This window comes from Coregonus lavaretus (genome assembly GCF_964263955.1).
Source record: "Coregonus lavaretus genome assembly, chromosome: 5".
In the NCBI taxonomy this organism is placed as follows: Eukaryota; Metazoa; Chordata; class Actinopteri; order Salmoniformes; family Salmonidae; genus Coregonus; species Coregonus lavaretus.
The window spans coordinates 60,789,266-60,802,448 of NC_139992.1; the positions used below are offsets into that span (position 1 = coordinate 60,789,266).

The 13,183-nt window shown below is 45.0% G+C and overlaps 1 protein-coding gene across 1 annotated transcript in view; it reads left to right on the forward strand.

Annotated features, from left to right (window-relative positions):
- Window positions 1–13,183, forward strand: part of LOC311129058 (inactive dipeptidyl peptidase 10-like) — a gene marked incomplete at both ends in the record, with an annotated part of 359,569 nt that overhangs the window by 271,766 nt on the left and 74,620 nt on the right. The window contains one exon of the mRNA XM_084161324.1: window positions 13,047–13,145. Coding sequence (XP_084017450.1) covers window positions 13,047–13,145 — 99 coding nt within the window. The remainder of the gene's footprint in view (window positions 1–13,046; window positions 13,146–13,183) is intronic.

Consider the following 13,183-nt stretch of genomic DNA (forward strand, 5'->3'; position numbering starts at 1 on the left):
TTCACTTTTCGCTCGGATTAATTATTGTTGTCATTTCTTGTTAGCTCTTGATGGTAACCGGCACCGTTTCTCACTTACGAACTGCTATCACTTTCTATGCTCATCTACAGTGCTATAGCTCTCTCTAGGGGAACTACAATGTATTGACTAAGGGAAACCCCTAATTCTACACTGGTGTAAATTATGGGGGTTACACACTTCTATCTTTATGCGTATTCTGACTTTGAATTTAAGCATGGGGATATGCATGTGCCAGCCAGGTACACTCTTAGAAAAAAAGATGCTCTCTAGAACCTAAAAGGGTTCTTCGGCCGTCCTCATAGGAGAACCCTTTGAATAACCCTTTTTTGTTCCAGTTAGAACCCTTTTGGTTCCAGGTAGAATCCTTTTGGGTTCCATGTAAAACCATTTACACAGAGGGCTCTACATAGAACCCAAAAGAGTTCTACCTGGAACCAAAAAGGGTTCTCCTATGGGGACTGCCGAATAACCCTTTTTTCTAAGAGTGTACGCGTTTGGAGTGGAGATCAAAGAAATGGAGGTGTGGCAGAGGTGTGTCTACAGATACGCTGTATTCTGACCTTGACTTAATTCCCTCATAATTCAACCACTACGCGTGAGGAAATCATGAATAAGCTCGAGCAACCTGTCGGTTCCAAGTGGAAAAACAGCTACTTTATTTTTTCCCAATAGTAATAACACCATTCTCCATGCAGTGTAATTGATAAATTATACAAGCTATTGATAAGATCTAGGTAAATGAGTATTCCGTTTGGACAAGAAGATTGTCAAACTCACTTCCATGGTCAAGAACCTCGAGAGCAGACGACGCCGAGGGTACGGTTGCATTTTTGGCTGGAGAGAGGGACTCGAGACCGCAGGCCGATTGCAGCCTACTTTGTTCGTAAGCTGAGCTGCTACAGAAATCCTAGGCCTTGACTACGCCCCCACCCTCGACCGTGCACACAGAAGCCTGCAGTCCGCACCAAAGAATAGGGAGCCAAGCAGACCCAACGTAGTCAAGTTCCACTACTTTCAGGAGAAGATGGATGTCCTCCGAAAGGCATCACGAGCGGCTCCATTCACCCATGATGGCCAGAAGATCCGCATCTACCTGGACTACATGGCGTCAGTCATGAAGAAGAGGTTGGCCTTCAACGTGGTGAGGGAGCTCCTGCATCAAGCACCAAGGCATTCTCGACTCAGCAGTGCTGAAGATCACTACACCCTCCGGCGAGCAGAAGACTTTCGAGGACCCCGTCGTGTCCAAAGAATGCATCACCTCGCACCTTCAACCACAGAAGGACAGATAGCATACTATCTAGCCAGCAAGCAACTAAGTCTATACTCTGCCCCTAATATGCTAAGAACCAGCTAGCTAGTAGACTCCTTTCTTGTTTAGAAATGTGCCTTCACCCTACCAATGGACAATTATTCTGCCGGCAACTCAACGTTTAGAAAAATGATGGTATGTAATTACAGTGAGGGAAAAAAGTATTTGATCCCCTGCTGATTTTATACATTTGCCCACTGACAAAGAAATGATCAGTCTATAATTTTAATGGTAGGTTTATTTGAAGAGTGAGATAGAATAACAACAACAAAAATCCAGAAAAACGCATGTCAAAAATGTTATAAATTGATCTGCTTTTTAATGAGGGAAATAAGTATTTGACCACTCTGCAAAGCATGACTTAGTACTTGGTGGCAAAACCCGTTTTGGCAATCACAGAGGTCAGACGTTTCTTGTAGTTGGCCACCAGGTTTGCACACATCTCAGGAGGGATTTTGTCCCACTCCTTTTTGCAGATCTTCTCCAAGTCATTAAGGTTTCGAGGCTGACGTTTGGCCACTCCAAGACCTTAATGTGATTCTTCTGGAGCCACTCCTTTGTTGCCTTGGCCGTGTGTTTTGGGTCATTGTCATGCTGGAATACCCATCCACGATCCATTTTCAATGCCCTGGCTGAGGGAAGGAGGTTCTCACCCAAGATTTGACGGTACATGGCCCCATCCATCGTCCCTTTAATGCGGTGAAGTTGTCCTGTCCCCTTAGCAGAAAAACACCCCCAAAGCATAATGTTTCCCCCTCAATGTTTGACGGTGGGGATGGTGTTCTTGGGGTCATAGGCAGCATTCCTCCTCCTCCAAACACGGCGAGTTGAGAGAAAGAGCTCAATTTTGGTCTCATCTCACCACAACACTTTCACCCAGGTCTCCTCTGAATCATTCAGATGTTCATTGGCAAACTTCAGACGGGCATGTATATGTGCTTTCTTGAGCAGGGGGACCTTGCGGGCGCTGCAGGATTTCAGTCCTTCACAGCGTAGTGTGTTACCAATTGTTTTCTTGGTGAGTATGGTCCCAGCTGCCTTGAGATCATTGACAAGATTTCATGATCATTGCAACTCCACAAGGTTGCATGGAGCCCCAGGCTGAGGGAGATTGACAGTTATTTTGTGTTTCTTCCATTTGCGAATAATCACACCAACTGTTGTCACCTTCTCATCAAGCTGCTTGGCGATGGTCTTGTAGCCCATTCCAGCCTTGTGTAGGTCTACAATCTTGTCCCTTACATCCTTGGAGAGCTCTTTGGTCTTGGCCATGGTGGAGAGTTTGAAATCTGATTGATTGATTGCTTCTGTGGACAGGTGTCTTTTATACAGGTAACAAACTGAGATTAGGAGCACTCCCTTTAAGAGTGTGCTCCTAATCTCAGCTCGTTACCTGTATAAAAGACACCTGGGAGCCAGAAATCTTTCTGATTGAGAGGGGGTCAAATACTTATTTCCCTCATTAAAATGCAAATCAATTTATAACATTTTTGACATGCGTTTTTCTGGATTTTGTTGTTATTCTGTCTCTCACTGTTCAAATAAACCTACCATTAAAATTATAGTCATTTCTTTCTCAGTGGGCAAACATACACAATCAGCAGGGGATCAACTTTTTTCCCTCACTGTATGTATAGATAATAAACAGCGAGTAGCAGCAGCGTTTAAAAAAAAGTTTGGGGTCAATGCAAATAGTCTGGGTAGCCATTTGATTAGCTGTTCAGCAGTCTTATTGTCACAATCTGATGTGGATGCAGTGTTGGAGTCAGGCGCAGGACACAGAAGCTCAGTCAAAATGACTTTACTAGTCAACAAGACAATACAAAATAACGGGCCTCAAACACTGGAGGCGCGCGATTACGCATACAGTGCGTAAATACACTATTAACACGAGAAACAAATACCATACATCAACGGACAGGCGGACAATCACACACAACTGCAAACAAAACTAAAGGAAACTTATAGGTGACCTAATCAATACATAACACGAAACAGGTCCACTAACAAGACAAGACCAAACAAACATCGAGACATCAAGCGGTAGTAGCTAGTACTCCGGGGACGACGAACGCCGAAGCCTGCCCGAGCAAGGAGGAGGAGCAGTCTCGGCGGAATTCGTGATGTCCAGTGGGGGCGGAGGAGTCTCTCTTATCTCATTGTCCTGGAGTGGACCAGCTACCACCGGCCTGAGGAGAGATACATGGAACGAGGGGTTAATGTGATAATCATTAGGCAGTTGTAACTTGTAGCAAACCTCGTTCAATCTCCTCAGGACTTTAAATGGCCCCACAAACCGCCGACCCAGCTTCCGGCAGGGCAGGCGAAGGGGCAGGTTTCGAGTCGAGAGCCAGACTCGATCTCCAGGTGCGTATATTGGACCCTCACTGTGGTGGAGATCGGCGCTCGCCTTCTGCCGACGGATGGCCCGCTGCAGATGGACGTGTGCAGCATTCCACGTCTCCTCCGAGCGCCGAAACCATTCATCCACCGCAGGAGCCTCGATCTGGCTCTGATGCCATGGTGCCAGAACCGGCTGATACCCTAACACACACTGGAAAGGGGTCAGGTTAGTAGAGGAGTGGCGAAGAGAGTTCTGAGCCATCTCTGCCCAGGGGATACACCCCGACCACTCCTCCTGCCGGCCCTGGCAATATGATCTCAGAAACCTACCCACAACCTGGTTCACTCTCTCCACCTGCCCATTACTCTCAGGGTGGAACCCCGAGGTAAGGCTAACCGAGACCCCCAAGCGTTCCATGAACGCCCTCCAGACTCTAGAGGTGAATTGGGGACCCCGATCAGACACTATATCCTCGGGAACCCCGTAGTGCCGGAAGACGTGGGTAAACAAAGCCTCAGCAGTCTGTAGGGCAGTAGGGAGACCCGGCATTGGGATGAGACGACAGGCCTTAGAGAACCGATCCACAACGACCAGAATAGTGGTATTCCCCTGAGAGGGGGGAAGGTCCGTAACAAAGTCCACCGAGAGGTGAGACCACGGCCGTTGTGGAACGGGCAGGGGTTGTAACTTCCCCCTGGGCAGGTGTCTAGGCGCCTTACACTGAGCGCACACCGAGCAGGAGGAGACATAAACCCTCACGTCCCTAGCCAATGTTGGCCACCAGTACTTAACACTAAGGCAGTGCACTGTCCGGCCAATACCTGGATGTCCAGAGGAGAGTGACGTATGAGCCCAATAAATGAGACGATCACGGACCTCGAGCGGCACGTATGTCCGACCCACTGGACACTCTGGGAGAGTAGGGTCGGTGCGTAATGCCCGCTCAATTTCCGTATCGACCTCCCATACCACCGGTGCCACCAGACAAGACTCCGGCAGTATGGGAGTGGGCTCAATGGACCTCTCCTCTGTGTCATACCACCTGGACGGGGCGTCTGCCTTACCGTTCTGGGACCCTGGGATGTAGGTTATCTTAAACACGAACCGGGTCAGAAACATGTTCCACCTAGCCTGACGAGGGTTCAATCTCCTAGCTGCCCGGATGTACTCCAGGTTACGGTGATCAGTCAGAATGAGAAAAGGGTGTTGAGCCCCCTCAAGCCAATGCCTCCACACCTTTAGAGCTTGAACCACGGCAAACAGCTCCCTGTCTCCTACGTCATAATTACGTTCTGCCGGGCTGAGCTTTTTAGAATAAAAAGCGCAGGGACGGAGCTTAGGAGGCGTGCCTGAGCGTTGCGACAGTACTGCCCCAATCCCGGCCTCTGACGCGTCCACCTCTACCTAGAACGCTAAAGCTCTACCTGCGCCAGCACCGTAGTCGAAGTGAACAGGTCCTTCAGTTTACCAAACGCCCTGTCCGCTTCAGCCGACCACTGCAAACGCACCGGGCCCCCCTTCAGCAGGGAAGTAATAGGAGCTGCTACCTGTCCAAAACCCCGGATAAAACTCCGGTAGTACTTGGCAAACCCCAAAAACTGCTGCACCTCTTTAACAGTGGTTGGGGTTTGCCAGTTACGCACGGCTGACACACGGTCAATCTCCATCTTCACCCCTGACGCGGACAACCGATGACCCAAGAAGGAGATGGACTCCTGGAAAAACAGACATTTCTCTGCCTTGACATACAAGTCATGCTCCAACAGCCTACCCAACACTCGGCGCACCAGGGCTACATGCTCGGCTTGTGTAGAAGAGTACACTAGGATGTCGTCAATGTACACTACCACACCCTGCCCATGCAGGTCCCGGAAGATCTCGTCCACAAATGATTGGAAGCCTGGAGGAGCATTCATTAACCCCTATGGCATGACGAGATACTCATAATGACCTGAGGTGGTACTAAATGCCGTCTTCCATTCATCTCCCTCCCTAATGCGCACCAAGTTATAGGCGCTCCTGAGATCCAGTTTTGTGAAGAAACGCGCTCCGCGTAATTATTCAGTCATACTCGCAATCAGAGGAAGAGGGTAACTGTATTTAACCGTGATCTGATTGAGACTACGATAATCAATACACGGGCGCAACCCTCCATCCTTCTTCTTCACAAAAAAGAAACTCGAGGACGCAGGGGAAGTGGAGGACCGTATGTATCCTTGTCTCAGGGTCTTGAGACAGAGGATACACATGGCTCCGCAGGAGTGCCGCACCTGTCTGGAGGTTTATTGCACAATCTCCCTGTCTACGAGGTGGCAATTGCGTCGCCCTAGTCTTGCTGAACACGAGTGCCAAATCCTCATACTCAGGGGGAATGTGCATTGCGGGCACTTGGTTCGGACTCTCCACCGTGGTCGCCCCAACGGAAACACCTAAACATCGCCCAACACACTGGTCAGACCACTCCTTGAGAGCCCTCTGTTGCCACGAAATGGTGGGGTCATGGGTGATTAACCAAGGAAGCCCCAGCACCACGGGATACGCAGGAGAGTCGATCAGGTACAACTGATCTCCTCATGACCCCCCTGCGTCTTCATCTTTAGTGGCGCTGTGACCTCCCTAATCAACCCAGATCCCAACGGGCGGCTATCTAGGGAATGGACAGGGAAGGGTGCATCAACGGGCAGGAGGGGAATCCCTAACTTAATACAAAATTTCCGATCAATAAAATTCCCAGCTGCGCCTGAATCGACTAGCGCCTTATGCTGGGAATGAGATGCAACCTGAGGAAATACCACAGGTATACACAAGTGAACAACAGAGAGCTCTGTGTGAGTGGGGCGCCTACTCACCTGGAATGACTCCCCAGTGCGTGACATGTTGCCCCGACTCCCTGGAGACCCTCCCCAGCACCTAGCCGCAGTGGCTAGGCTCGGAGATGCTGGGGGATGGAATGGACGGCCCCAACTCGGGACGTCCGCGGGTGGCCAGCAGGGTATCCAGACGGATGGACATGTCCACCAGCTGGTCTGGTGGGGCTGGCCGATGGTGGTGGTAAGGTAGGAGGAGGTGTGGGCACGCCTCCCCTTTCCCATCGGCGCAGGGTGTTCATCACCTCTTGCATGGCGGAGCCGAGTCCTGGCAGCTGACCCGATCCTCCAGCGACTCGGTCGCCGCCGCTGCTCCTGCTGACTCCATAGTATTGGTGTGTGATTCTGTCACAAGCTGATGTGGATGCGGTGTTGGAGTCAGGCGCAGGACACAGAAGCTCAGTCAAAACGACTTTACTAGTCAACAAGACAATACAAAATAACGGGCCACAAACACTGGAGGCGAGCAATTACGCATACAGTGCGTAAATACACTATTAACACGAGAAACAAATACCATACATCAACGGACAGGCGGACAATCACACACAAACAAACAACAAACAAAACTAAAGGAAACTTATAGGTGACCTAATCAATACATAACACGAAACAGGTGCACTAACAAGACAAGACCAAACAAACATCGAGACATCAAGCGGTAGTAGCTAGTACTCCGGGGACGACGAACGCCGAAGCCTGCCTGAGCAAGGAGGAGGAGCAGTCTCGGCGGAATTCGTGACACTTATGGCTTGGGGTTAGAAGCTGTTAAGAATCCTTTTGAACCTAGACATGGCACTCCGGTACCGCTTGCCGTGCGGTAGCAGAGAAAACAGTCTATGACTAGGGTGACTGGAGTCTTTGGCAATTTTTAGGCACTTCCTTTAGGGCCTTCCTCTGACACTTAGAATTAAAAGGGTTATACCTAATGTTCCCCTGTCTTCTAATTTCTCCTGGTTAGCCTATTGTCTGCAAAGGTTGTTACATTTGAACTACATAGTAATTTACAAAGGTTATAACCAAATGGTTTTCACTTTACATTAAGTCGGGGTGGTGCACATCGTTGTTCCTGCCCTAGCGCACTCGACTCAACTTACCAACTCATTATCAAGCCCTTGATTGGAGTCGGTGTGTTAGGTGCTGGGGCGGGGATGTGTGTCCTCTGGGTCCCCGGGGCCAGGCTTGGGGGACGCTGTCATTGGCCAAATAAGCTGCTTATAGAAAACAGCATTCCACCGACATTCTTAATGTCAGCAGTGCTGTTGTAATTTCCTTCTTAATATGGGTGGGATGGGTGGGGACATGGGGACTGGGGATGTTGTATTATTGTCAATATCTCTATGTTCTCAAACCTGAAAAAGTACAAATAAAGTATTAAAATACATACAGTACCAGTCAAACGTTTTGACACACCAACTCATTCCATGGTTTTTCTTTATTTTAAAAATGTTCTACATTGTAGAATAATAGTGAAGACATCAAAACCATGAAATAACACATATAGAATCATGTAGTAACCAAAAAAGTGTTAAACAAATCAAAATATATTTTATATTTGAGATTCTTCAGAGTAGCCACCCTTTGCCTTGATGACAGCTGGGCATTCTCTCAAACAGCTTCATGTCACCTGGAATGCATTTCAATTAACAGGTGTGCCTTGTTAAAAGTTAATTTGTGGAATTTATTTCCTTCTTAATGCGTTTGAGCCAATCAGTTCTGTTGTGACAAGGTACAGAAGATGCCCCTATTTGGTAAAAGACCAAGTCCATATTATGGCAAGAACAGCTCAAATAAGCAAAGAGAAAGGACAGTCCATCATTACTTTAAGACATGAAGGTCAGTCAATCCGGAAAATTCAAGTGCAGTCGCAAAAACCATCAAGCACTATGATGAAACTGGCTCTCATGAGGACCGCCACAGGAAAGGAAGAGCCAGAGTTACCTCTGCTGCAGAGGATAAGTTCATTAGAGTTACCAGCCTCAGAAATTGCAGCCCAAAGAAATGCTTCACAGAGTTCAAGTAACAGACACATCTCAACATCAACTGTTGGCGCTGGAGGAGATGGCTGCCGTTTTACGGCCCTCTAACCAATTGTGCTATTATGTGTGTTTTTTCGCGTTATTTGTCATTTATTCTGTACATAAAGGCTGCCCGTCATTACGCACACCTGTCACCATCGTTATGCGCATCAGCGCTCATTGGACTCACCTGGAATCCTTCCCTTTGTTAATTACCTCCCCTATATCTGTCTGTTCCTCTGTTTGATCCCTGTGTCAGTATTAATGTCATTACGTTTCCCCTGTCCAGACACTGTCCGTGTTTTGTTTAATGTCTGTATATATTAAATGTTCACTCCCTGTACTTGCTTCTCGTCTCCCAGCATCTGTCCTCACAGAAGGAGAGTGATGGAGTGCTGCATCAGATGACCTGGCCTCCACAATTACCCGACCTCAACCCAATTGAGATGGTTTCGGATGAGTTGGAATGCAGAGTGAAGGAAAAGCTGCCAACAAGTGCTCAGCATATGTGGGAACTCCTTCAAGACTGTTGGAAAAGCATTCCAGGTGAAGCTGGTTGAGAGAATGCCAAGAGTGTGCAAAGCTGTCACCAAGGCAAAGGGTGGCTATTTGAAGAATCTAAAATCTAAAATATATTTTGATTTGTTTAACACTTCTTTGGTTACTACATGATTCCATATGTGTTATTTCATAGTTGTAATATCTTCACTTCACTATTATTCTACTATCTAGAAAATAGTAAAAATAAAGAAAAACCCTTGAATGAGTAGATGTGTCCAAACTTTTGACTGGTACTGTATATATTACCTGACTTTTCCAGTTTTATACAACCTGGAGCTTGGCGCACAGTTCACGACAACTGGACCCCACAGTTCATCATAGTTCCATCATCAGGAAGGATTAATATATTTATGTGACTATTGTTCAACCACTATTGTACACTTTTCTGCCTTTCCAATATAACTGAATATGTCAACTCTCAGGATCAATCAAACCTCTTTTTGATTCACCAATAGGCCTATATCTCGTGTGTAAATGCTCTCCGAACCTGATTTTGTTTAATGAAGTAGGTAGATTCATGAATACTTTCCTAACCATAAATACTCTACAAGATCACAATATTTTTAAATCTACTAAAAGGAGACGAATACGCATATTTTTATGGCTTTCTTCATGATCCCTAATACTCAGAACCCGTTCTCTCGATATACCCTATTCTAGTCTGTCAAGAAAAGGTACACTGTATTGAAAGGGATTGCTTTAGATAAATGTACATTGCACATAAGGGAGCCACACCCAAAGAGTTTATTACGCACCTGTATACGGTAAGTCTGAATACCAAATACTGAGAAGTGCTTAAATTAAAATGCATAAAAAATGAATATAAGTCTGAATCAGCCCTCTTAGGGATTACAACACTCCAAAATATACAAATATAAACAAATACTCAAACTCTGATAATAGACTTTGTACTGTAGGGGGTTCATTTTGGCATTTGGTTTCTGATTCTCCTTCTTTTACAGTTGGGTCCGAAGTTATTGACACCCTTGATGAAGATGAGCAAAAATTACTGTATAAAATAAATAATTTAAATACTGAGCTATAGTGTATGCTAATAAATGTATATTATTTTATACTAATACAATTTTCTCAAAAAGGTAGGGATACAAATTACTGACACCCCTGTTTTAATAATGGACCATTCCTCCGTACAGAATCCTTCCAGATCCTTGATATCCTTCATCTGCGCTCAAACCACAGGTTTTCAATGGGGTTTCAAGTCTGAAGACTGAGATGGCCATTTCAAAATGTTGATTTTGTGGCCAATTAACAATTTCTTTGTGGATTTTGATGTGTGCTTGAGGTTATTGTTTTGCTGGAAGATCCACATGCAGCCAAGTTTCAGCCTCTTGGCAGAGGCAACCAGATTTTTGGTTAATATGTCCTGTCCTGGTACTGGGTAAAGTTCATGATGTCATTGACAGTTAACAAGGGCCCCAGGACCTGTGGAAGCAAAATAGCCCGATAACATCAAACATCCACCACCATATTTTACAGTAGGTATGGGGTTCTTTTCCTCTCATGCATTCTCATTTCGACGCCAAACCCACCATTGGTGTACGTGGCCAAATAGCTCTATTTTCATGTCATCTGACCAAAGCACTGGTTCCAACCCCATACATACAATTTTATTAGTATAAAATAATATAATTTGAGCGTACAATATAGCTCAGTATTTGAATTATTTATTTTATACAGTCATTTTTGCTCACCTTTATCAAGGTTGTCAATCATTTCGGATCCCACTGTGGTCACAAATATTTCGACCAGTGGTCTTGTGGCATCAGATTACTTGTTTTAGATGATGACATTTATGTCTTTGATATGCTCACAGAGGTTATGACAGGAACAAAATCGTGAGGGCCCCATCAATCATCAATCAAACCCATGGTAACTACAGCATGGCGACAGGGCCCTGATTGGCTGGGAATTCGAAAATTGTTGACGGACAAATGAGACTCTGCTGAGAGGCGGGAATAGGTAATCGCCTCCCACTGTAGGATTCCAATATCTGCCGGGGTTGTCAGGTCTGTTGGGGTTGCCAGGTCTGCTGGTGTTGCATTACCCCCAATAACCTTTGACAGAGATGGATAACTTCATTCTGGGATATTTGTCAGAGCTTGTTTCCGCACAGAATTTTATGGATTGTCTTCCATCTTTGTTTTGTTTGCATTTGATCATAACTCATCTATGAATTAGTGATTAGCAATACATGGTATCATTTGCTCAGTGTGTGTGTGTGTATCTGCCATTTGCAGTACTCCCTTGCTGGATTACATTTCAGGGGCATGTCTGCGTATGACATCACACAGTAGAAAATGCTGTGGCATTCAACAACAAGAACACAGGACAAAATATAAGCTACATACAAGTATTCACACACCTTGACTTTTCCACATTTTTGTTGTGTTACAAAGTGGGATTAAAATAGATTTAATTATACTTCTTTGGGTGAACGATCCACACAAAATACATGTTAGAATGTCAAAGTGGAAGAACAATTCTAACATTAGAAGAAAATAAAAAAAATGTTTTGTTGTTGTTGATTAAATAAGTATTCAACCACCTGAGTCAATACATGTTAGAATCACATTTGGCAGTGATTACAGCTGTGAGTCTTTCTGTGTAAGTCTATAAGCTTTCCACACCTGGATTGTGCAACATTTGCCCATTTTTGTTTTAAAACGTATTCAAGCTCTTTCAAATTGGTTGTTGATCATTGCTAGACAACAATGTTCAGGTCTTGCCATAGTTTTTCCAAACAGATTTATGTCAAAACTGTAACTTGGCCACTCAGGAACATTCACTGTCTTCTTGGTAAGCAACTCCAGTGTAGATTTGGCCTTGTGTTTTAGATTATTGTCCTACACCATTCATGCTCAAAGGGATATTGAATGTCTGCTTTTTTTTACCAATAGGTGCCCTTCTTTGCGAGGCATTGGACAACCTCCTTGGTCTTTGTGGTTGAATCTATGTAGGAAATGTACTGCTCAACTGAGGGACCCTACAGCACAGGAGGTTGGTGGCACCTTTAATTGGGGAGAACAGGCTCGTGGTAAGGACTGGAGCGGAATAGTTGGAATGGTATCAATACATCAAACACATGGTTTCCAGGTGTTTCCATTTTCTCCATTCCAGCCATTATTATGAGCTGTTCTCCCCTCAGCAGCCTCCTGTGCCTTACAGATAACTTATGTGACTTGATAAGCACATCTTTACTCCTGAACATATGTAGGCTTGCCATAACAAAGGGGTTGAAAACTTATTGACTCAAGGCATTTCAGCTTTTTATTTTTAATTAATTTGTAAAAATGTCTAAAAATATAATTCCAATTTGACATTATGGGGTATTGTGTGTAGGCCAGTGACAAACAAAGTATACATTTAATCAATTGAAAATCAGGCTGTTACACAACAAAATGTGGAAAAAGTAAAGGGGTGTGAATAGTTTCTGATGGCACTGTGTGTTTTAATTCCTTAGGCACAGAAAGCATTTCCGATCAATAGAGAACATGCAGGTTTTTGTAAAAAAAAAGAAACTTAAGGTGACTATTTGTTTCTATACACCATGAAATTATATATGTTCATATATGTTGATCACAGTGCAGTCACGCTAATGTGTATGAATGGAGTCAGTGCCATCATGTTACTATTGTTACTTGATTTTCCAGAGACAATGATGTGAGAAGGTATGGACATTCTGTCTTTGCTATGCTGAAGAAAAACAAGGAAATTGGGATAGAATGAAGACTTTTATTGTCAAAGTTTTATTCAAGGTACAGTTTTGGTTTTGACAGCCAGCCTTCATTCAAAACGGCAACAAAGGCCTCCATACCGCCTTGCCGGTTTTTCTTATTAGAAAACCGACAGAATAATTGTTTCAGAAATACATGTTTTTTCTTATTTTTCTCTCCCTTTCATAGACTCAGAAGTGATCTACAGGAATCGCGATGGCCACGTAATAAAGTTTAACATCCTCACCAATGAGACTGAAATTGTACTGACAAACACAACATTTGTAAGTGCAAACCCTTTACCATCTGAACATGTATACACACAG